The sequence below is a fragment of the Delphinapterus leucas genome, chromosome 19, assembly GCF_059928025.1.
Source record: "Delphinapterus leucas isolate spDelLeu-1000000601 "Yukka" chromosome 19, BTC_Dleu_Yukka2, whole genome shotgun sequence".
NCBI classification, from domain to species: domain Eukaryota; kingdom Metazoa; phylum Chordata; class Mammalia; order Artiodactyla; family Monodontidae; genus Delphinapterus; species Delphinapterus leucas.
The window spans coordinates 63,322,641-63,345,811 of record NC_143147.1 but is presented as its reverse complement, the minus strand read 5'-3'; the positions used below and the strand labels follow the sequence as shown (position 1 = coordinate 63,345,811).

At 60.3% G+C, this 23,171-nt stretch overlaps 3 protein-coding genes across 16 annotated transcripts in view; 2 read left to right on the top strand and 1 right to left on the bottom strand.

The window, feature by feature from the left end:
* The window catches only part of TMEM94 (transmembrane protein 94), a 35,373-nt gene extending 33,947 nt beyond the window's left edge, over positions 1–1,426 (top strand). For all 10 annotated transcript variants that reach the window (XM_089900055.1, XM_089900059.1, XM_089900060.1 and 7 more), the window contains one exon: positions 161–1,426. In XM_089900055.1, coding sequence (XP_089756181.1) covers positions 161–233 — 73 coding nt within the window. In that variant the 3' untranslated portion in view covers positions 234–1,426. The remainder of the gene's footprint in view (positions 1–160) is intronic.
* On the bottom strand, positions 795–15,125 carry CASKIN2 (CASK interacting protein 2). Of its 2 annotated transcripts, XM_089900062.1 has the most exons (21): positions 14,932–15,125; positions 13,704–13,785; positions 13,237–13,550; positions 9,148–9,199; positions 8,527–8,624; positions 7,988–8,133; positions 7,790–7,885; positions 7,582–7,712; positions 7,294–7,402; positions 6,809–6,917; positions 6,522–6,616; positions 5,802–6,063; positions 5,558–5,679; positions 5,398–5,458; positions 5,193–5,284; positions 4,879–4,989; positions 4,699–4,800; positions 4,471–4,609; positions 2,867–4,333; positions 2,553–2,775; positions 795–2,111 (listed from the first exon to the last, which is right to left on the bottom strand). In XM_089900062.1, exons 3-21 carry the CDS (start codon positions 13,328–13,330, stop codon positions 2,021–2,023), a joined length of 3,600 nt encoding a protein of 1,199 aa, XP_089756188.1. In that variant the 5' UTR covers positions 13,331–13,550; positions 13,704–13,785; positions 14,932–15,125; the 3' UTR covers positions 795–2,020. The 2 variants fall into 2 exon arrangements, with proteins under 2 accessions (XP_089756188.1, XP_022445339.2); XM_022589631.2 differs by having other exon boundaries at positions 13,237–13,785; positions 14,932–15,124.
* A 1,024-nt stretch (positions 15,126–16,149) lies between these two features.
* On the top strand, positions 16,150–23,010 carry TSEN54 (tRNA splicing endonuclease subunit 54). Of its 4 annotated transcripts, XM_022589623.2 has the most exons (11): positions 16,150–16,252; positions 16,396–16,560; positions 16,659–16,722; positions 16,807–16,890; positions 17,219–17,317; positions 18,299–18,351; positions 19,892–19,993; positions 20,178–20,824; positions 21,499–21,559; positions 21,874–21,990; positions 22,498–23,010. In XM_022589623.2, exons 1-11 carry the CDS (start codon positions 16,197–16,199, stop codon positions 22,646–22,648), a joined length of 1,599 nt encoding a protein of 532 aa, XP_022445331.1. In that variant the 5' UTR covers positions 16,150–16,196; the 3' UTR covers positions 22,649–23,010. The 4 variants fall into 4 exon arrangements, with proteins under 4 accessions (XP_022445331.1, XP_022445332.1, XP_022445334.1 ...); XM_022589624.2 differs by lacking the exon at positions 21,874–21,990 and having other exon boundaries at positions 16,166–16,252; XM_022589626.2 differs by lacking the exon at positions 21,874–21,990 and having other exon boundaries at positions 16,166–16,252; positions 21,499–21,571; positions 22,498–22,607.
* The last annotated feature ends 161 nt before the right edge of the window (positions 23,011–23,171 follow it).

Below are 23,171 nucleotides of genomic sequence, written 5' to 3'. Positions count from 1 at the left end.
TGCCCCCTCTGGGCCTGGGTGTGTTCCCTAAGCCCGTCACCTCCAGGGGCACCGTTCCCCTGCCTTCCCACTGCCGTCCCGCCCTCCTCCTCGGGTGTCCTGCCCGTCCCCTGGTCTGGAGGTCTGCGCTAACCTGGACTTTAATCTCCCGCCCTACCAGGGTCCGGGTCCGCTACCAGAAGCGACAGAAACTGCAGTTTGAAACTAAGCTGGGCATGAACTCTCCCTTCTGAGCCACTGGCCGTGGTGGTCATAGTTGCCCTGGATCCTAGGGCTAAAGCCAGACCCATTTCTGAGTCTGGGGAGTTGATATCATGAATGTTTCAGGGTTTGCTCTTGCGCCCTATGGCGTTGGAGGCCCAACTCCCGGTGTCAGACCCAGCTGTCGTCCTGCCCCCCTGGGAATTACTGAAGAGATGCTGAGCTGTGGCCTTGGCGTCAGGACAGTCTGGCTCTTCCTCACCAGGGGGAGCACCCCTGGACTCTTGAATGTATGACCTCGTGCGCTTAAAAGAGGGGCCCTCAGCCCCCTCCACCTGTGGGCCGCCCCCCTTCAGGGTCACCGAATGCAGCGCCCTCTGCTCTTGGGTTTTCAGGCAGAGCTATGAGCCATGGGGCTGAGCTTCCACCTTTTGTGGGAGAGCAGCCGTGGGAGGTCCGAACAGCTCTCTAGGCCACTGTTGAAGGCAGGGGTGGTGGTTCATCCTCCCTGTGCCCCTCTCATCCTGTATTCCTGGGGCAGGGGCCTGGATTTGGCCCTGAGTACTTTCCCTCCCTTCCTCTGTTGCGGGGGGGAGCCTCACACAGAGATCTGAAGATGCAGCAGAGCCCCCGCCTGGCCCTGGAACCTTCTCCTGTGCCTGCCCTCAAGCTGGCAGAGAAAGCCAGTCCTGGGGTACAGCCCAGGGCTCCTTTCAGCCCCGGCCCTAGTTATCCTGTGAGAATGTTTTCACTGGTGTATTATTTTTTACTGGAAATGAGCCTTTTAGGAATGAATACAGACTGGTTTGTATTAAAACTGATAAATTCCTGAAGAAAAACCTGTGGCTGGTCCATGAGGCAGCCCCTAAGGGACCTACCCAGGGCTTCGGCCAGTGACGGAGCCCCTCCGCAAAGGTGAGGAGGGGAGGGCCCAAGCCTTCCTCCTTGCGCATCAGTGGGAGCGCTCGGGTCCGGCTCAGGCGCGACCCCTGGCTCAGAGGTCCGTGGCGCAGATCCAAACACACAGCCCGATCACGTGGAATGACACTTTCATTGGTGTTAGTTGGGGGAAGAGGTTAATGGTTACAGAGCCGGGGCCTGGGCCAACCAGGTCAGGCTTCCAGCCCCAAGGCGGGCAGTGGGTGCTCTTGCTGTGGTCCGAAGCCCCTCCCCCACTGCGTCCTCTCAGGCAGTTATAGATAGAATAAATTCCATTTAAAATATATGCATTTCTCTCTGCTTAAAAAATAACATTTACAGTTGGGAAAGTCTGGACTTCGGGGGACCTGTGAATCCCACTGTTCCCACCCCCGCCAGCTTTGCCTCACTGAGGGCAGGCAGGGGCGGCGGCGGAGGCTGGCCTGGCCGCTTGTTTACATGTCCTGTGAACACCTGCGGGGGACCAGGGCAGACACACCGCCTCCTCCAGCCTCTCGGCGCCAGGACAGCACAGTGGGTGGCCAGAGGGCCTTGGCACAGGGGCTTGAGACACTGGGGGGACAGAGGAGGTACCCCAGAAGCCCGGCCACCACCTCTTTCCTCCTGGAGAGGAAGCTCTCACCAGGGCCCCTGTCCAAAAGGCAGGGCCGTCCCGTCAGGTTACACACTGGGAGGGGGCTCTGCTGAGGTGTCAGGTTCTGACGAGTCCCCTCAGCTCCCCTGGGGGCTGCCTCCCAGAGCCCTAGTGCCGACAGCCCGTTGGCTTGGAGCAGCAGGAGGGACCCCGCTAGGGAGGCAGGGGCGGCGTCCGTGCCGGGGGAAAGGCGGTGGCTGAGGAAGGTCACGGTGGGCACTGCTGCGAGCTGCCAGCAGGTCCGGCTCAGTCCAGCATGGCATCCAGCTGGTTAGCCAGGGCGTCGAACATGGTGCTGATGTCATCCAGAATGTGCTTGGTGGAGGTGCCCGGGGGGCTGCAGCAGGGGAAGGAGCAGGTCAGATCAGCCAGCGGTCTGCACCCTGCCGGCCCTGGGCAAGGGGGCTGCTACTGAGAGCGTGGTTGGTGCGCGCACTTTGTGTGCGTCTCCTCCTAATTCTCACAACTTCCCGAGGCAGTAGGAGTTACCGTTCCCTTCCTTGCACAGAGACGCTGGGGCTCACAGGGAGAAGTGACTTGCCCAAGCTCATGTGCCTCTAAGTGGCGGCCACCAGGATTCCCTGCAGGTCAGATCCGGGTGACCCCAGGCCCAGGCTCCTCCCATCCCGATAGGGGCCCCCCAGCCTGAGGATCTGCCCAACGTGACGGTGACATCCCCCTCCCATCATTCCCGGAACCCTGGGAAAAGGCTTCAGGATTCGGGTGGAGCTGCTCTTAGGCCGCCTTCTCCCCCTCCGAAGCACCCAGCACCCCTCACCCCTCTCGCTCCTCAGCACCAATGCTCTTCTCCGCAGCCCGCAAGGCAGCTGCCAGGGATGAGCTGGTCTGCTCCAGTCTCTGCTGGGCCCGGCCTGCGCCCGTGGCCCCAGTGTTCTCTGGCCTTGGAGGGGGCACAGGGCGGGGGCCGAGCCGGGGAGCCAGCTTAGGGCCGGAAAATGCCAGCTGGGTGCAGGCCACAGACACAGGCTTGGGGGCTGTTCCTGCAGAGACAAAGAGGTTGGCTCGTGACTCAGCTGGGCTGGGCACGAGCCCTGCCAACACCACCCTCTCCCCGCAGGTCCCGCCTCATACCTGCTCCGGGCACCTTGAGGAGAGCAGCAGGGGGAGCCGGGGGCTCCATCTCCCCGGGCCGCCGACTGTTTTCCAGAGCCGGCCCCGGGCAGGGAGCCACGGGGGGCTGCGTTGGGGGGCTGGGAGAGAGAGGGGCTGGAGCTCCGGGGTTTGGGAGGCTGCTAGGGTCAGGCCGGGGAGGGCTGGCAGAGGCCGAGGGGGACTCGCCGGGGGTCTGCGGGGACAGGGCGGCAGGGGGGCCGGGCGTGGCGCTGGCCACCCCGAAGGCCAGGAGTGCCGTCTGCAGTGGCTCCCTCTCCCGGCATTTGGGCCTCCGCTTAACAGTGTCTGACTCTGTGAGGTTGAAGTCGAGGCCAGCAGGCACAGGCGTCTCCCGGGGTGGGGGGCCCGCCGGCTTGGGCCTCTGTTTGATCGTCAGGTTCCCCTCCTCCGCGAACGGGAGCCCCTCCCCTGAGCTGCCCCGAGACGGGGGTGTCCCCTCGGGCCCTGGGTCCTCCTCCTCCGTGTCCGATGAGGCACCAGCCGGGGCGGGCAGGCCGGGGGGCTCCGAGGGGCCCGTGGGTTCACTGAGTGTTCGCCTCCGGGGCCCCGGGGCCCCCTCCTTGGGCGCCGGGCTTCCATCTGGCGGCGGCGGCGGCTCCAGGGTGGGGCCGGAGACGGAGCTGAGGCGCTTGGGGGGCGGGGGCGGGGGGCCTTTGCGGCGGGCCCGCAGGGCGAAGGACTGGCTGCGGGGCGCCCCTCGGGTTGGGGTCGGGCTGGGGCTGGTCCGGGCGAGGGCGCTGCGTCCTGGTCGCCGAGTGAGGGTGGCGTAACTGCCCAAGGCACTATCCACTGGCCCTTCGGCCTCCCCCTCGGCTTCCCCCTCGGCCGGGCTGGGGCGGCTCAGGCTGTGGGACCGGCGCTTGGGCCGAGGCGGGTCTGGAGGAGTGGCCAGGGGCCCGGCCAAGTAGGAGAAGGCCCGCGGTGCGCCAGGAGGCGGCCCTGGGGCTGGGCTGGAGGGTGAGCCCTGGGGGTACATAAAAACATAAGGGGGGGCCCCTTGGCCAGGAAGTGGGGAACAAAGCTTAGGGGGCCGCTCTGTGCCCTCTGGAAGGTTCCTCTCCTGTGGGGTGTTGGGGTCTCCGGCACCGGGCTGGGAGGCAGGCTGTTCCTGCGAGTGCCCGGACCCCCGTGAGCGTGCCCCGATGCTCTCCTGGCTGGGGGAGCGGGCAGGGGGCAGGGGGAGCGGCTCGGGGCCACCCCCTGCCATGGCCGCCTGTAGCTCTGGGCTCAGCTCGCTGCCCTGGAAGGTGAGGAGGCGCGGGCCAGCCACAGCCGGACCATCCCCATTCTCCAGCCCCTCGATGGCCATCAGCTCCGGGCCCCTGGCCAGCCGGCGGCCGCCGTCACCTGGGGCCTCCCCCTGCAGTAGGCCCCGCCGAAGCTCAGCCAGCCGCTTCACCCCCAGCATGAGCTTCTTCTGATGACCTGAGAGGGGTGGATAGAGGCGGAAGGGTTAGCTGGGGCTGGGAAGGGTCACCCTCATCCCTCCTGGACCCCCGAAACATTCTGGAGACCCTCCAGGGCACGCGGGGGCCCAGCCAGAGGCCCAGGGCAGTCCTCACCGAGCTTGTTGACTCCGATCTCCTGCAGCTCCTCCCAAGTGAGGTCGGCCACCAGCCCCATGGAATCGTAGCCGCTGCTCGCCAGCTGCTTGTGGTACTGCGGCAGCCCCAGCGCGCACAGCCACTCCAGCAGGTCTGCCTGCAAAAGCAGCACCGTCGGCCCCCAAGCCAGGAAGGCGGTGCAAAGCCGCAGCGGAAGGTGGGAGCCCGTGCCCGTCGCCCACTCACCGGGATGTAGTTGGGTAACCACTCGGCGATGCTGAGCTGGGCGATCTCTGAGGCGATCTTCTTCCTGTGCCCGGGCTTGGTCACCCCGATGGCCGTCAGGTCCTGCCACACAGAGTCATGCCGCCAGGCCTCCTCCTCTGCCCGCTGGTTCCTGCACTGCCCTCCCGCTGCAGCACCTACCTCGGGTGTCATGCGGCTGATGGTTGGCACGTCATAGCCAGCCTGCAGAAAGTGGGCAGTGTAGCCCTCCAGCTGGAACTCGCCGAGCCAGTTATGAATGGCCTGAGCATCCTGTGGTGTGGGGGAGGGGTGAAGGTAATGGAGCTGAGTCTGCTGGGGCGGGGGCGGGGGCGGGGGCGGGGGCGGGGTGCCAAGGCCACAGACCTGCCACTGACCCCAGCCTCCCCAGGGGCCTGGTCTGAGAAGGGACTTAAGTCCACACTGAGGCCCATCCCAACCCCTACCCGCAGCCCACTCCCCAGTGCAGGTCACACCTTCCCCTCCAGCAGCTGCTCCGGCCTCACGTCCTGGGTGAAGAGCTGCTCCCCGGAGCGGTAGTTGGCTAGAGGGCGGTGGTTTGGGTTGTCTTCGAGGAGGGAGAGAAATGGAATCAGGGTGGCAGGACGAAGGGGTGCCAAGCCCTCAGCCTCCCCACGTGCACCGCTCCTAGCCCACCCAGGTCCCAGTCTCCCTTCCTACCTGCCAGGGACGGGGGGTGCAGTCCTGGCAGCACCTGGTCCTCTCCAGCAGAGGGCAGTGGCTGGAGACAGGGAAGGAGCTGACTCTCACTTGGGGAACTGGCAGTGGGTGTGGGGGGCCCGGCCCTGGTCCCAACCAACGCCCCCCCCCGCCCCCCCACCTGGGCATTCTCAATAAGGAGGCCGGTGCTGTGGCCGTTGGTGCCCTCGGAACTCTGTCCGCTGCCAGCACTGCGGATGCTGCCCACGCTGCCCTCGCTGCCCACACTGTTCCTGTCACCTGCTGTGGGGGGCAGAAGCCAAGGGGTTAGAGCCCCAGTTGGCCCTGCCAACAGCTGACTGGCAGCTTGCCAGAGCCAGATGTCTACCCCAGTACCCAGCACTGCCCCCCCCAGGAGGAGGTACCTGGGCTGTCTGGGCTGAGGCCCACCCGAGGCAGCTGGCCATAGGTAAGGGGGTGCAGGGAGTCATCAGCAGGGGGCTGTGGTGTCCTGGAGAGGCCTGGGCGCAGGGTGGTGGACGCACAGGGGAGGCGGGGTGCAAGGACGCCCACCCGCTTGCTGACCACTTCAACGATGCCCGGGGGAAAGTAGCCCACACGGTCCGTGCCCCTCTGGCTCTCGTGGATGTGGCCCTTCCAGCGGCCGTCGGGATGCTGCTCAAGCACCTGTGGCAGATGGGCCGGGGGACGGACGAGGCCATGGTCACGTGCTGCACCAAGCGCCCAGCCCTGCAGCTGCGGTCCAGCTCTTCCCCTCCCCCCGGGGAGCTGGCCTCTGGTGCCCAAGTTGGCCCACAGCTCTGGCCCTGCCGCCAGCATCCAGCCCAATCCCCTGGGTGCCTCCAGGGCATACCAACAAGAGGCTGGAGTCAGCCTGGGTTCAGATCCCAGCTCCACTGCTTGCTAGCTTGTGACTTTGGACAAACTGCTTTCATTCTCTAAGCCTCAATTTTGTCAGCTCCCAAAAGGAAATGGTAAGAGCACCTACCTTACCTGGATTGGGAAGAACTCAACGAGGTCGTGCATATAAAGACCCTAACACAGAGCCTGATCCACAGTAGGTGCCCAAGGAGGTGACAGCAATCATTTGTGTTCTCAAAGGAATGCCTGCATTGGGTCCTCACCGTGATGACGTCCCCTGCCCGGACATTGAGGGCAGTGGGATCGTGGACGTTCCAGAAATCCTTGAGTGCTCGGACCTTCAGGATCCCTGAGGCCTCTAGAAGAAGAAGGAGGACAGGTGTCATCTGAGGGTCCTTAGGGCATCTTCCCACCCCTCCAGTCCCCTGTTCATGACCCCCCAGACCAGCCCGGGGCCCAGGAGCATGGCATCCTCTCCTGCTCCGCTTCCTGGGACCCTCTGGAGCGGCTCCGGATGCCCTGGGCTGGGTCTTCTCCCCCGCACGCTCACCCCGCAGTAGCTGCTTGATTTCACGGCTGGCCTGGGAGGTGGTGAACTGATTCACGATGTCCAGCGCCGTCTGGTTATACGTGTTCCGGATGTTCACGTCCACCCCACCCTGGGTGCAACAGTGCGGGGTAAGCCTGTGCTGAGCGCCTGGTTTGTCGCGTCTCCCAATTCTCACAGCTACCCAGCAGGTAGTTAACTATTTTCAGATTTTACAGATGAGGAAGTGGAAGCTCAGAGATAGGGTCATGGATGAGCTCAAGGTCACTCAGCTAGTAAAAGGCGGAACCGGGGCTTGAACCAGGTCCATCTGCTCTCCAGCCACTTTGCACGGCCCCCACCCATATGCAAAACACCACGTTGCCAGTGGAGACCCCCTCCCTTGCCTCCCCAGCCGGTCTTGGACCCGGCACCCGCTGGGGACACATCCACACCCGCGGGCTGACCAGGGGTCCACACCCGCGGGCTGACCAGGGGCCCACACGCACCTCCAGGAGCAGCCGCACCACCTCGGTCTTGCCATACAGCGCGGCCTCGTGGAGAGCCGTGCCTGTCTTGGTCTGGCGGTTGATCTCAATCCCAGCTCTCAGGAGCTGCCTGTGGAGGGGAGGGTGAGTTACTGGGGCAGAGGGCAGGGGGTGGGGAAGGAGAGGAAGCCGATTGCTGGGGGATGGGAGAGAGAGGCAGAGCGAGGGTGAAGAGGGCAGCAGGGCGGGGCACTGAGGGGCGTCGCCTGTCCCGGCGGATGAGGATGCTGGGGGGGCCTCGGTGGGTACCTGATGACCTCTCTGTGGCCGTTCTTGGCAGCCAAGTGCAGGGGTGTGGTATAGTTGGGGTCACACGGGTCCTTGGCCTCACCCTCCAGCAGTGCCACACATAAATGGCTGTTCAGTAACAGCTGGGCCACCTGCAGCAATCAGCACTCAGGTAGGGCCTCCTCCTGAGACCCCCAGAACCCAGTACCCCAAGGGCAGCAGGCCCTACCTTGAGCCGTCCAAATTCGCAGGCCAGGTCCAAGGGCGTCTTCTTGGCCTTGTTGACCAGGCACGGGTTGGACTGATGCTGGAGGAGCATTTCTGACTGGGGTGGAGGGAGCCAAGTGAGGGGTCTGGCCTGGCCGCCCCCCCTGCCAGCCCCCCTCTCCCTGCTCCCGTGCCCCTGTAGGCTGGCAGGGTCACGTACCACTTCATAGTGTCCATACTGGGCAGCCAGGTGCAGCGGGATCTGCCCATCCAGGGAGGCGGCGTTCACGGCCGCAGAGGCCCGCAGAAGCAGCCTCACGGGCTCCAGCCTGCCCTGCCAGGCTGCACAGTGCAACGGGCGCATGCCTGCCAGAGGGAAGGGGCTTCTAGAGGAGGTCGAGGGGTGGCGTGGGGCCGGGGGAGGGAACCGAGCAGAGTCTGGAGCCACCCCAGCTGGAGGGGAGAAGCGAAGCTGGCTTCACCCGGGTTTGGTCAGGGAGAGGTCCAGCTGTCTGGGGCTGCAGCCAGAATCCCACCTTGTCCACCACGGATGATCTGGTGACCTTGTAACGGTGATGTAACCTCAACTTCCTTACCTGGATAATGGGATGTCAGTACCACCCACTACCCCAGAAGGCTGTGAAGACTGAAGATTTGCAAGTTCAGAGAAGCTATGCCAACATCTATTAGCATGGCTACGATGTAGCAGGGGCAAACTCTGACCACAGGGTCTGGGGTGCGGGTACACTGGGCTCTCACCATTGCTGTCCTTGATGTCAACGGTGGCCTGAGCCTCCAGCAGCAAGGCTATGAGCTCCAGGCTGCCCCCCAGGGCGGCGTGGTGGAGAGCCGAGAATCTGGTGTGGTGGGACACAAGGTCGGGGGTGTCAGGGAGCGGCCCCCCGCCCCCAAATCCTGGTCTTCCACAGCAGACCCATCCTCGGGGCTGTCAGGGATGAGTTATTTGCCACTGCACCCCCGGCCCCCCACCCTGCCAGCCCTGCCACGGGAGCACAGAGCAGCCGGGCTGCAGCATGAAAGGGCTCAGTGTCTGCGCTGAGAGGCCTGTTTGTCTGGCCTCCCTCACAGCCGGCCCAGGGGAGGGGGCCGTGGGAGCAGGAGCCCGAGGGCTCCTACCCTCCAGGGAGAAAGGGGGGCCCAGCAGGAATCTGACCCAAGGAGGCCTCTCAGAGAGGCACCAGGGCCCCCTCCCCTCCCTCAGGGATAGCTCCACGGGCAGGCGCGCGGGCAGGGCCCTGAGCTCTCGGCAAACACGCTTCAAGGGCCAAGTTTGAGAGGGGAAGGGACTCTAGGCCCCAGGTCTTTCCACTCCCCCCCCCCCCCCCACAGTTTTCAAGAGGGACGGGGGCTCCCGCTCACCCATCAGCATCCTGGTAGTTGACGTTGAGTCTCTTCGTGGAGCCAAGGAGCTCTGGGGATCAGAGCGGGAGGCATCAGGGCACCCTCGAATGAGCCGCCCTTGCCCACACCTGACCCAGCGCCCCCTCCCTGCCCACCTCCCGCCTCCAGCTGACCTCTTGGAGTGCAGGAAAGCACCTGCCCCATGGCCCTTTAGCTGTCAGTCCCTATGGCTTCCCACCCTGGCCCATCAGCTGGAGGGCGCCGCTGCAGCGGTGGCATGGCTTCCCTGGGCCCCCAGCCCCGCTTGTTTATAGGGTCAAAGGGGGCGGAGATGGGGGGGACTGGCATGCTGTGCCCTCAGAGGACAGTCCCACGAACGCATGGTTGGCATTCCTGCCTGAATGGGCCAAGGAGTGAGCCTCATCGTCCCACGGGCCGAGGGGGCTGGGAGAGAAAGGAGAGGGTACCAGAAGCTCGAGAGTAGAGGGCGGATGCCAGGGCTGGACTCAAAGGCCACACTGCCCGGCCCTGGGTCATCCCTAAGCGGAGCATAGTGGGGAAGGTGGCCTCACATAGACCTCACCACGCCCTGGCTCTGCCACATACTAGCGGTGTGATCTTGGACAAGTCACTTGACCTCTCGGGTTGTGTCCTCATCTGTAAAATGGGCTGATCACACAAGTTGCTCACGGGGGTTGCGAGTACAATGCCTGACCCTTGTGAAAGACGGGAGCTCTCACCATTCAGCACTCCTTACATGTTAGCCATTATTACCAAGAGGCTGTCCTCCAGCGAAAGCTGGTACAGTCCCCCCAGGGCCCCTGTCAGGGGAGTAACTGCTGACTCTGCACCCACAGGCTCCTAGGAGAGAGCTCTGTGCCCCGGGGAGCAAGGGGAGGATGCTGGTTCATCCCCCTCTCGGTGACAGGGACGGGGTTCAGACAGGTGTGCTCCACGTGTGAGCCACGGTGTGGGAGGGGGTGGGCCCCGAGGAGTGTTGCGGAGGGGAAGGAGAGTGCCTGTCACAGGCAGGCCCCTGCCTCCTGCTGGAACCCACCCCTGCCGGGAAGGAGGAGGCCTGGCTCAACCCGGCTGGGCAGGGCGCCAAGCATGCTGGTCCAGGCCTGCCCCCCAGGCCCTGGTGGGCCCCTGAATACCCCAGCAAGACAGGGCCTCATTCCAGTAGGGAGGGACCAAGCCTGCAGTGAGGAGCACAGGATGGGAAGGGGGAGACAGCTACGCTTAGGGCTGAGGCGAGTGCGCTACAGCGAAAAGGTAAATACGGAGTCAAAGAGTGATGGAAGAGGTGAGGGGGTGGGGGCCACAGGAAAGAAACCCAGGCCTCCCAGCCTTCCTGTAGCCCCCTTGGAAAGTCCTTGTCACACAGAACCATTCAGGGCAGTGGAAAGAACAGGGGCCCTAGAAGCAGGAAGTGCGTGATTCAAATTCTTCTCCCTCTTACTGGCTGTGTGACCTTGGCCGGCCCTGGTACCTCTCTGAGCCTCAGTGAAGACAACGAGGTCAAGCAGGGAAGAGGCACAGAAAGTCCCTCCAGCTACTGCCAGCCTGGACAGCCTGGGCTGGGGCAGCTCGGCGGTGAGAGGCAGCCCCTCCGGGGAGTGGCAGGACAACATGACAGAAGGGACAGGAACAGGGGCAGGGCCAGGCTGGGTGGCTCTGTTCTTTCCAGAACAATGGCCGGAAAGGCGGTGGGGAGAGGCTCAGAGTGACTGAACTGGGGACCTTGGTGGGAGGGTGGAGGGTCCTAGGTTCTTGGCAGTGGCTCCCGGCACTTCCCCTGCAGTACAACCTTCTTCCCAGGCCTGGCTCTGCGGGTGGAAGGGTCGCTCCTCCTGATTTAGGCTCGGGCAGAGGATGTGAGCTCAGCAGGCTGCCCCCAGCCCACTCCATTTCCTCTGGCCAGAGAAGGAGACAGCTCAAAAAAGGGGGCAGGGGAGGGTGGGAGGAAGGGCAGAGGCAAGACCAGGGCAACTGTAGCCCTCTCCTCCCAGCCACCTGCTCCCTGAAGAGGACCTGGGTAGGCAGGGAAAGCCGGCCCCCAGTGACCAGATATCAGATGCAGCAGGCTGAGGGAGCACCTCTCTCTGGACAGCCAGAAAGCTTTAGCCACCGGCAGAGGGAAAAGAGGGAGCCCTGCCACCTCCCTTCCAGCAGTCTCCTTTGCCTTTCTGGGTATGGAGCAGGGGTTTCCAGCCTCCCTTCTCAGAACTGCTTCAGAAATCACGTGAAGAACTTTCGGATTTGCAGAGTCCCAGGCTCTCTGTGATGATTCTGTAATTCTGGGAGAGACCGGGGAGTCTGTACTTGCAGAACTATCCCTAGATAATTTTGATGGGCAGCCGAGTGCGGCAGCACAGGGCAGAGGGCTCAGGCTTGTCTTTGATCTGCCACACAATGGCCGTGTGACCTTGGGCAAATCACTAACCCTCTCTGAGTGTCAGTTTCCTTATCTGTAAAGTGCATGTAGAAGTACCCATCTCCCAGGGAATAGAGGGGATTACAATATTTCATAAACTGTAGGGTCTGCAAAGGTCACCTTGTGATCTCCTTTCTGTCACCAGCTTTCCCAGCTTCTCAGAGGACTGGGAGGGGGGACAGGTGGTTCCAGGACCCTATCGCTCTGTGCCTGTGCCTACACTCTGTGCAAGTCCCCTGGGGAGTGGGGGGAAGGATCATCTTCCTCCACAGATGTTTCCCCCCTCTGGGCACAGGGGACCTTCCCGGAGCCTAGGAGCCTGGCTGCAAGGTTTCTGCCACCAGCCTCCAGCCACTTGCCCTCCTGAGGGCCTCACTTTGAGGTCTGAGGCCCCAGGGCTGTGAGGCCGGCAGCAGCTCAACCAAGGCCCTACTGGGCAGGTTGCCAAAAGCAACACAGAGGTGAGGGGAGGAGGGGCAGTGGCTCCCACCCTGGGGCCTCCAGGGCCCTCCCTGGACCCTCCTTGGCACCTTCCCCCATCGGGCTCACCCTGCATCCACTCCCCCAGGGCACAGAGAGCACCCCTCACGATTCCATCTCCCTACACCCCGGGTGTCCTGCCCTGGCGTGTAAGTGGGGACACTCACACACGTGCACAACTCCCAGGCCCTTAAAATCCTTCCTTCCGGCACCCCACACTCCCAGGTGTGGGTGGGGATAATTGGACATCTTCAGGTAGCCTGGGGGACTCCTTCCTGTGCAGAGGGCCAAGCTGTGTCTTGGGCTAGAGCCCCAGCACTCCAGAAGGACCCTCTCCCCCAGCCCAAATCTGGTGGCAGGAGCCATCTCCTGTCCCTGCTGGCCCAGGAACTCAAGGGGACAAGTCCAGTGTCCTCCTGGGACAGTCCAGAGAGCTTGCCCTGAAGCCCAGAGATCTACTCTCCTTGCAGGGTCTCACTGCAGAGATACTCAGGAGATGGAAGTCAGGTGTGGCCACCTGTGTACAGAGCTCCCACAACCTTGTCGACTAGAGACCCCAGGCTGCAGAGAGACCTCCAGAAAATTAACTTTGGACACCCCCCCCCGGGGACACAGGCAGATAAGTCAGGGGGATGGGGGCTTTAGTAAGCAGTTAGATAATGTTGAACTTTGTTTTAAGCAGAATTCCCTTTAAAAAGCTATCTTAACAGATATCTCCATCAAGCTGACAAAAACACAGAGATGCTCTGGTTGAACTGGGGGGTGGGCGTGGAGGTTGAGCTCTAGCTATTCAGTCTTTCCCAGCTCACTGCCAGAAACCCCACGGCTCCAAAGAACACACTGGAAAAACCACCTGCTAAAGGCAACTCCATGAGGGCAGGACTTTTCGTTTGTCTTGTTCACTGCTGTGGCTCAGTGCTTAGAACCTGGCACATAATAGGCACTCAAAAATCTTAGAATGAATGTACTTCAATCCTTTTACTTTACAGGTGAGGAAACTGAGGCCCAGAGAGGTAAAGTGACTTGCCTAAGGGTTCACAGCAAGGGGGACCCAACTTCCTCACTGGCTCTCCCACACAGAGGCACTCCCACCCCAAGTCCCCAGGTCGGAGTGACCGCCCAGGCCTCTCTCCACAGCCTGGCTCTCCGGGGAGGGTCTTAGCTGGATAGTCACCCCGTCAAGTACTCACTTGTCTTTGTGGCCTTGACCTTAGCCACCAGTTTCTGCACACCAGCCACATCTCCATTCTTGACAGCGAGGATCAGGTCCTGTTCTCGACCCATCCTGGTCCCTGGGCTGGGTTCTGAGCTCAGGAGTCCAGGGCAGAGGCAGGGAAACAGGTCTAAGCCGAGGTGTCAGGGTGCCATCCCTTGGCCCTCTGGAGGGCCAGGCGTCCAGGGGGAGTGTGTCTGGTGTCCCAGGCAGTGGGCTTCTTGTTAGGCGCTGACGGGTACCCCCTCAAGGTGTTTCGTGAGCTGCCACCACAAGCGGGAAAGCTGATCTCTGAGGGGGCAGAGGCTGTGTGGAAATCTGAACGGATATCAGCTTGCAGCTTCCGACAGCCCAGGGATGGGCCAGGACTGGGGGCGCCAATCTTTCCAACGTGGCTCAGGAGCACCAGTGCCCACCCAGAGAGCAGCCAGCATTCCCTCACACCTCAGTCAGCAGCGGTGGACATGTCTCAGGGGTCTGCAGAAGGTGTGGTCCGCTGAAGGTCTGCTGAAGGCTGGGCCAGAGTCTGTAAGGGTCCCAGAAGCAGGGCTCAGAGAAAGAACAGACAGGGCTTCCAGGGAGTCCCCCAATCACCCTGGCTGCCCTTCTGAATCAAGGGAGGGGCTGAGCCACTCAAAAGGGGGAGGGAGCCGCCATGCATGAGAGGAGTATTTGGAAGCGGGGAGGTGGTGTTCTGGGAGGGGGAGGCTGAGTCACTGAGGCCCCAGGGCCTGGCAGCACCTCAACCTGGGGCAGGAGGGGCCCTGGCAGCACGACACTGGGGCAGGTCGGGCCAGCAGCCTGTTCTCCACAGCCTGAGGCTCTGACACCCACAGACAACTGGTGGGCCAGGAGGTGGGGCCTGGGAGGGTCAGGCACAGGCAGACGGGCAGGGGTCACTCCCTGTGGAAGGTGCCTGCCCCCAGAACCTCCCCTATCCAAGCTTTGCTGTAATAGCAAGATGCCCTAGCCCCAGGGCTCTTTATGAATTCAGAGGGTGGACTGGGGAGTTAGGGCCCCCCATCTCTGGCGGGGTGTCTGCCTGCAGGACAGGGAGGCTTTACAGCACCTGTTGTTGACCCATCCTCACCCCTTGTGTGGGATGGGGAAGCAGCTGGGCGGAGAACAGAGGTGAGAGCCGGGGCACTGCTGGTAAATGGGGCTGCCTGCCCTCCCAAGCCTGAATCTGAGGCCCAGAGCCCAGACTTCACTTTGGAAAAGCTTACGTCAGTTCCTAGGTGGCCGAGAATTTGTTGCCCGAGTCCTGTGGCATGAGACCTGTGCAGGCCTGGGGCCCTAGCTGGGGTCCTCTTACTCCCCAAAAGTCCCAAGCCCAAACCAGATGGCACTCCAGCTCAAGGCCCGCGGCCGACATTGGGGGAGGGCGCCCCTGGCAGTGCATGGGGTCGGGCTGGCTCCCCCGCCCCCCGGAATGCCAGTCCAGCGCCGCGCAACCCCCCAACCCAGCCCAGCCGAGGCGGACCGGGGAACAAAGCGGCGGGAGGGACCGGGAGGGCCAAGCGCCGGAGGAATTGATGCGGGAAGACGGTACAGGGGAGCTAGGAGTACGGAAGGACACGACAGATGAAGGCGCCCGCGGATCCCGCAAGAAAAGTTAGTTTGTGCCCGCCCTCAAGCGTGCTGACCCCCAGATCAGTCCCCGCAGTCTCACCTCTCCCAGCCTCCCCGCCGTGGGTCCGGCAGGTCCTGCTCGGTCCCTGGCACTCTGGACGGCGGCTCCCACTGCCCCCCTTACCCTTTTTCTCCTCCTTCTCCTTTTCCAAGGCCGGCTTGGCGCCTCCCGCAGGAAATCCCGCCCCTCCCCCCTCCCTCCGGCCGGATCGGGAGCGGAGGGACCGTCCCGGCAGCGCAGTCGGACTGTCAGTCAGTGCCTACGGCCCCGCCCCGATCCGCGTCAGGCCCCGCCCCCTCTCTCTGGTCCGGACCGAGGACGCTGGCCGGGTCAGCGCATGCGCCCAGGTGAAGCGGCGTGGGTGGGGCCGAGAGTGCGTGCAGCTGCCTCCTGGCTGCCCCGGGGCTCTAGAGTTCAGACCGAATGGTGAGATACCCTGTTTGTGACTGGGTGGGACAGAAGACGTGATGTGAAGGGATCTGGGAACCGAGACCCAGGAATCCCACTTGGGAAGGCCCCCTTCCTCTTTGACCCTCGCCCTTCCCGGGACTCCCGCGGCGACCTCCGCCCGCGGCCAGAGTCGCCGACCGACAGCCACTGGTCGGAGCAATGGTGCCACCTAGCGGACTGTGTCGGAACGACCCACGGTGGCGGCGGCGGGGACCCCAGCCTTGAGGAGGTGCTAATGACGGGCTGGGGTGGCGCTTCAGCACCATCGTGGGTCGGACAGCGCCTCCCCCCAACCCGCCCCGGCCCTGGAAACCCGGCTTCGGACCCCCTAGGAAGGGACCTAACGGAAGACCCTGAAGGAACTCCGAACCTCCCTAGACTGCACCTGACAGCCCTCGGTGACCTTCAGTTTGTGAAGGTGGAATTCAGGAACCCAAAGCTCTCCCTTCTCTAAACCCCCTCTTCTAACCTCCCTGTCCAGCTTGAGTGGTGGGGACTAAGCAGCCCAGGGCTGCGGAGGGAAGGGTCACGCTTTTGACTCTTCATACTACACTTTTCTAACGCCGGGCTCCTCAAGTTTTACTAGAGAGAAGCCCAGAGGCGGGCTGGGGATAGGAGAGGGGAGCGCCTCCCAATCCAGAAACCTGCAAGCTCTCCACCCCCGGAATCGAGGCACATGTTTGTGGGCAGCCTCTAGGACCCAGGACACCCAGGAAGGTGGAAAGCAGGTGGGTTGATCCGGAGACCCGAGGAGCAGAGGTAGGATCCGCGGGCGCTAGGGCCGCGCGGAGTTCCGGCGGTGGGCGGGGCGTGGGCGGGGCGCGCGCGCGCGCGCAGCGGCAGACCGCAACCCCATGGAGCCCGAACCCGAGTCAGCCTCGGTGGAGGTGCCTGCCGGGCGCGTGCTCAGGTGCGGCGCGGCCCGGCCCGGGGGAGGCGCCGGGACAACGGAGTGGGCGCCGGGAAGGGCCCGGGCACCTGGGACGGGGATCCAGGCCTGGGCCGAGCGGCCCCGACTGCGCGGCGCTAACCCCGCGTCCCTTCCTTCCCCAGTGCCCCGGAGCTCTTCGCTGCCCGTTCCAGGTCCCAGAAGCTGCCCCAGCGCTCGCATGGCCCCAAGGACTTCCTCCCCGACGGCTCAGCGGCCCAGGCTGAGCGACTGCGAGTGTGCCGCGAGGAGCTCTGGCAGCTGCTGGCGGAGGAGCGCGTGGAGCGTCTGTGAGGGGGCCGGGCCGGGGTGGGGGCAAAGCCGGGGCGGACGCACCCGGTAGACGAATCCGGTAGACTGAGACGGACCCCTCCCTACTCCTCGCCAGGGGCAGTTTGGTGGCCGCCGAGTGGAGACCGGAAGAAGGCTTCGTGGAGTTGAAGTCTCCTGCGGTGAGCGGTGGGGTTCAGAGACAGGGGATCCGCCTTCTCTGCCCTCCTGGCTCCTTTGTGACATTTGGTCTGGATCCCACGCAGGGTAAATTCTGGCAGACTATGGGCTTCTCAGAGCAGGGCCGGCAGCGGCTTCACCCGGAAGAGGCCTTGTATCTGCTGGAGTGTGTGAGTGGGGCCCTGGGAGAGTGGAGAAGGGGTTGGGACCAAGAAACCGGAAGAACGTTTTTATTGGAGAAAAAGTATATACAACTGAGTATTCAGGGAGCTTGTAACCTGATTTCTAGAGCAGGAGACACGAATACCACACAGGGAGCAGGCATTCCAGTCGAAGTTATTGATGCTGCCTCCCTCTCCCCCCTCCCCTTCCTGGTTGGCCCTATTCTTGCTGTGATGAGGGGGGCGTAGCACACGGATATCGGAGCAGGGAAGTTGCCTCATTGGCTGTGCCACTGCAGGGACGGTTCACAAGCTGAGCTGTTGGCCCTGCTTCCAGGGCTCTATCCAGCTCTTCCACCAAGACCTTCCACTGTCTATCCAAGAAGCCTACCAGCTGCTGCTGACTGAGGACACTGTGACTTTCCTGCAGTACCAGGTATCTGCCACCCTCTCGCGGGAGAGAAGCCACCCATCCACTGAACTAATGAGTATTTATAAGTACCTCCGAGGTGCTAGGCACAGAGCCATGTGCTGAGGCTACAAGACCTGCAAGGGCTCTGTTGTCATGGTGCTTACATCCTAGTGGTGGCACTTGGGTAATAATATAAGTAAGCAAGCAAATGGATGATTAACTTCACAGCTGAGTGCCAGGAAAAAGACAAAGAGGAGGAGGGGCACCAGGCTAGAGACAGAAATGTGGACACCATGATGGCATGGATGGTATTTCAAACCCCACTGGGCTGTATGGAGGTGTGGCCAGAGTAGAGGGCTGTGTCTGAGACCTGGGGCACTCTAACCTGAGGAGGTCATGGGGAAGATAAGGGAACTGAAGAGGGTCTGGCAATGCAGGAGAAAAACCAGGAGAGGTGGCATCACAGACGCCAAGAGAAGGTCTTTCCAGGAAGAAGTGCTTGGCTATGTTGAAGGCTTGAGAGATCAAGCAAGCTGGGGGCATTCCTGCCTACATCTCTCAGATATGGATACAGGGACACAAGGATGAACATGTGGTTCATCCAAAGACTATTCCCCCCATCCCACCCATCTATGGAGGTGTTGCGGGGCGGCCAGGTGTCCACCACCTTCTGCTATCTTGTCTTTATTGTAGTCAGGAGCTTCACTGGTGACAGCTTTGGTATCAGAATATTCTAGGGTGTAGTTTTTTTCCTGGTCCATCAACTATCAGCTTTTTGGGATTTGCGTTTAAATTAAGAAACCGCTAAATGTCGTTTGTGCCCACAGTAAGTGAGAGACAGGAATTCAGAGACTTGAGACCTTAGTTTGGGGAAAGCGTTTATAATGGAGTATGGTCCTACCAGTCCCAGGTTTGGAATCTGGGGGTGTGGTGAATGGCTTCTGTCTGGGGAAACTACTTGTTTTCAAAAGTGGACGTCTGACCTCTACTTTTTTATCTTTTGAGGTCTTCAGTCACCTGAAGAGACTGGGCTATGTGCTTCGACGATTCCAAGCAAGGTAAATCCCTATCTTATTTCCCTTGAATTTATTCTAGTCCTGGAACCTGGCTGACTGGCCCCAGAGTAGAAAGTGGCCTCTCCTTACCTGGAATCCTTGGGGAACTGCAGCTTTCTGAACAGGCTGGAGGTGCTCTGTTGAGAAGCATGTTGGGACAAATCTGGGTCATTTCACCTTATCCTGGGCTATCAGATTGAGCCCCATCTTCAGCCCGTTCACTCCACAGATAACAACTGAGCACCTACAGCTCAGCGTGAGAATGAAGATACAGTACCGGAACAGTGCCTGGCACTTAGTAGGTGTGCAAGCAGATTTGTTAAGTGAAAATATGAATGAAGGACCAAGTGAGGAATTAACAGCTGAGTAGGGTTTCACATTCCTTTTGCTAGGTTAAATGTTCTTTTCTTCTGGGTCTTCTGAGCATCAGCACCTTAGTAATCCAGCACAGCTAAGAGCCACAGAGACTTTCAGACTCAGGAGGAGAAACTGGTACAGCCTTTGCAGGTTCACAGTATGTCACAAATGCTGTAGAACAAGCACACCCTTTAATTCTTGAAAGTGGAACATATCTTAAGGAAACAGTCACAGATGTGTGTGTAAGTTCACCTGTGAAACGTGTTTATTCATTCAGTCATTTGTTCAACAATATTTATTGACTATCTACTGGGTGCCAGGCCCTATGCTGGTTGCCGAGGAATAGCAGAGAGCAAAATCACTGCCCCCACAGAACTTGTATTTAGTGGGGAGCTTACATGAAACACCATCACTTTGCGAAATCAGTGATTTTGGAAACATACTATAAGCCCAACAGGGAAAGCATGGTCGTACAGATTAAAGTTTATCCCTTAGAGCAACGCTATTTGATAGAACTTTCTGTAGTGACAAAAATGGTCTGTGTCTGTGTTATCCAGTATACGTGGCTTGTGTAACCATGGGACTGAATTTTTAATTTTGTTTAATTTTAATGGATTTAAATTTAACTTAAATAGTCCCTTTTGTCTAGGGCTACCGTATTGGACAGTACAGCCTCACATAAAAAACTCATGGCAGGGAAGAATGAATAATGTCCATAATATACTGTTGAGTGTAAAAAAAGACTACACAGTAGCATGTTAGTACAATGTCATTTTTGAGAGGGAGAAACACGGAGAAAGACAGTATGCGTGTTTGTAAGAAACAACGTTACAGTAGTATCTATGGGTTTTATTTTCATTTTTCTTGATTTTCCAAGTTTTCTCGTCCTCCTGATTTTTCTCACTAGGGATTAATTATTTATTGCTGGCTCTTCAGGAGCCCTGGTTTCAGGGAACCTCTGTTCAAAGGTGCCATTGGTGAGACCCAGAGGCCTGGACAAAGTTGCATGGACAGGCCCCTGTGTCTGCCCCCACGTACCCCGTGTGCAGGTCTGTCTGGGGCCTTAGCCCTTGGCTATGGCTCTAGCCCTGGCCCATGACTTACTCTGAGCCAGTCCCTCACACATTCCGCGGGGAGCACCAGACTGAAGAGGTGGATCTGTTGCCTGCCCCATTCTCACCCACAGCTCTGTCCTGTCCCCTTACGAGAGGCAGCTGAACTTGGATGGCAATGTCCAGCGCTTGGAGGATCGGAATGGCAAGAGGAAGAGGAGGAGCTCCAGCTCTCAGTAATGCTCCCCACATGGCCACTCCCCAGGGAGAGCCTTGAGGGAGTGCTGGTGTTTGGGCCTTGGAGAATGCCTGGGCTGAAGAGCTGGGCTTGGGCTCAGGGAGGCAGTAGGGCACGTGTGGGTCGCGTGCACCTCAGCAGTCAGGAGCAGATGTGCTGCATTTCCTCCCCACGTCCCTCAGGTCCATTAATAAGAAGCCCAAGGCCCTGGAGAACCCCCTGCAGGGGGTGGATAGGACACCCGAGAGCCTGGCGACCTCTAGCCCACCTCCCCGCAACCAGAACAGCCGATGCCCAGAGGAGAAATCCCAGGAGTCAAGCCCCGTAAAGGGCCCCATGGGCCCCTTTCAGCTTCTGGGGTCCCTGGAGCCCTGCCCTGGGCTGGCCAGGGAGGGGGTGCGGTGCAGCCAGGAGACTGGCAAAATGGAGAACGGGGTCAAGGGGGCTTGCAAGCCACGCTGGAACTTTGAGCAGATCTCCTTCCCCAACATGGCTTCAGATAGTCGCCATACCCTCCTGCTTGCCCCCGCCCCAGAGCTGCTCCCGGCCAACGTGGCAGGGCGGGAGACAGACGCTGAGTCCTGGTGCCAGAAGCTAAACCAGCGGAAGGAGAAGCTCTCCAGGCGGGAACGGGAGCAACAGGCAGAGGAGGCCCAGCACTTCCGGGAGGATGTAAACTCGGATCCCGAGGTGCAGCGCTGCTCCAGCTGGCAGGAGTACAAGCAGCTGTTGGAGGGGCGGCACCTGCAGAAGACCCAGAGCCGCCCCCCACACCCGTGGGACCAGCCTGTCTCACCCTTGCTGAGTCCCGGTCAGGCAGACTCCCCAGGTACCCCCTCATCCTGCCATAGGCCACAAGACTTTGAAGGGGGCATGGATTGACCACAACTGATGGAGGCTTAAGGAAGGTGGGGGAGGAGAGAGCTGTCAGTGGAGTGGAACCCACAAGGATAGTCCATTCTGGGAGGCAGCAAAGAGACCCAGGTGGGAAGGTTTAGAAATGGCAAGTCAGTGCCCAAGGAGAGGCGACGAGGAATGAAAACTACAACCACATCCTTAAAATCATAAACGAGATGCATGTGGAGTGGCTCTGCCACCAACTGGCTGTGGTTCCCTGTTCTCCCACCTCTGTCAGAGGAGAACAAGGAGGTGATATATTGGTCAAATAAATAGAAAGCTTCTTGTATGCCCTGCATGTTAAGAATAGAGAACTAATAGGCAAGAATTGTGTTAATGAATTCAGAACTACCGTCCTTAATGGGAACGTGGTGAGTGTAAGTAACTAGAGTAGTGTTGTCAGAGCAGTTAAATTTGAATTTCAGATAAACAACTAATTTTTTTAGTATATGTATATTCCAAAAGTTGCATGGGGCATACCTATACTAAAAAAAAGAAATCTGCTAAATCTGGCAACCCTAAACTAGATGGCAGATTCAGAAATGTCAGGGGGAGTCTGGAGGGTTGACTCCCCTCACCAACGCCTTATTTTCACCATCCTTGTAGCCACAGTCCTTCAGCATATCTCTGTGCTGCAGACGACACACCTTGCTGATGGAGGCGCGCGGTGAGTTTCCAGGTAGTGCCTGTCTCCACAGTACTTTGGGTGCCGGCAGGAGTTGGTAGCTGGGATTTTACTCCTGAAGTTGGGCATGAGCTGGGGGAATCATTCTAGAGACCCCTACCCTGGCTAATATTCATGTATATCTAGGGGAGAGGGAGGAGTGAGAGACAAGAGTAGATTTTTCCCCAGGTTCTCAGATAAGGTAGCCGTCCCTCCTTAGTCCCCCTGGACGAACTGGGGGAGCGAAAGGGTGGTGTGGAAAGAAAAGATGGGGGAGGAGAGCCCCTGTTTCCTAAGGTTTCTCACTCTGTCCTCAGGCTGGTGGAGAAGTCTGGGGGCTTGGAGATCAGCTTTGATGTTTACCAGGCCGATGCCGTGGCCACCTTCCGAAAGAATAACCCTGGCAAGCCCTATGTCCGGATGTGCATTAGTGGGTACGGGACCAGCGAGCACTTCCCCCGGGCTGCTGCCAGTTCTCTTGTAAACCAGCTGGACCTCCTCTCCATGCCCCTGGCTAGTTCGTCAGTCCCTGAGAAGAACCGGCGGTCCAGAGAGAGGCCCCATAGCCAGTTAGTGCTACAGGAACCCAGGCTTCCCAATCCTCACCTCTCATGCCTGGCATTTTCGAGTAGTCTCTCTCCTGTGCCGCTTTAGTCCCAGGCTCACCCAGCAGAAGGGATGTGAATCAGAGGGATTTCCAGGCCAAGAGTGGCGAGAACCTTACTCTTCCTAGTCCCCTTACCCAACCAGGGCTCTGGGTGTTACTTGGAGAACTTAATCAGAGCCGTGCAGTTTGCAGACAGGAGAGCCCAGGGGCCAGACTTCTTGTACCCCCAACTCCTGTCTTACAATTGCCCTTCCCTGGGAGCCTCAGAGGGCTGGGTTCTCAAAGCCTATGGGTGGGCTCTGTTCAGGTCTCAGTCTAACCTTGATTCTCGCAGATTTGATGAGCCAGTCCCAGACCTCTGCACCCTCAAGCGGTTGTCCTACCAGAGTGGGGATGTTCCTCTGATCTTTGCCCTGGTGGATCACGGAGACATCTCCTTCTACAGCTTCAGGGACTTCACGCTACCCAGGGATCTGGAGCACTGACCACGCAGCTCTGGCCGGGCCAGGGGTCTGCTCTGAGGGACCTGGACTGTCTGCTCTCAGGGACCATCTCAGTTGCCTCCTACACCCAGACTCTGACCTGTAGCTTCAGAGGCTAGTCTGGGCCTTGGCCCTGGGTGTCTGATGCTTGCAGGAGAGGGGAGCTTTGCCCCCCGCTACCTGGCTGCTGCAGCACTTCCATGCCCCAGGCCTGAGATTGCTGCCTTGCAGTAAATCCCCTTGGAACTCAGGACTAGATTTCAGAGACCAGCGAGGCGGGGCAGAAGAGAGGACTCTGTGCCTTTAAATGAGAGGGTGCCTGCTTCTTGCGATAAAGCCAAAGCCATTAAAAAATAGATCCCTTTTTTGCTGTGGCTGGATATACTGGACGAGTCCTCCCTACCCACCATCCCATTGTCCGTGGAACTGGCCCCCAGGCACTCACCCCTGCTGTATCCACCCACAGAGAGTACTTCGTCCTCTGGTGCTAGAGCTAAGAGCAGCCCTCGGGAGGGCAGGAATGCGA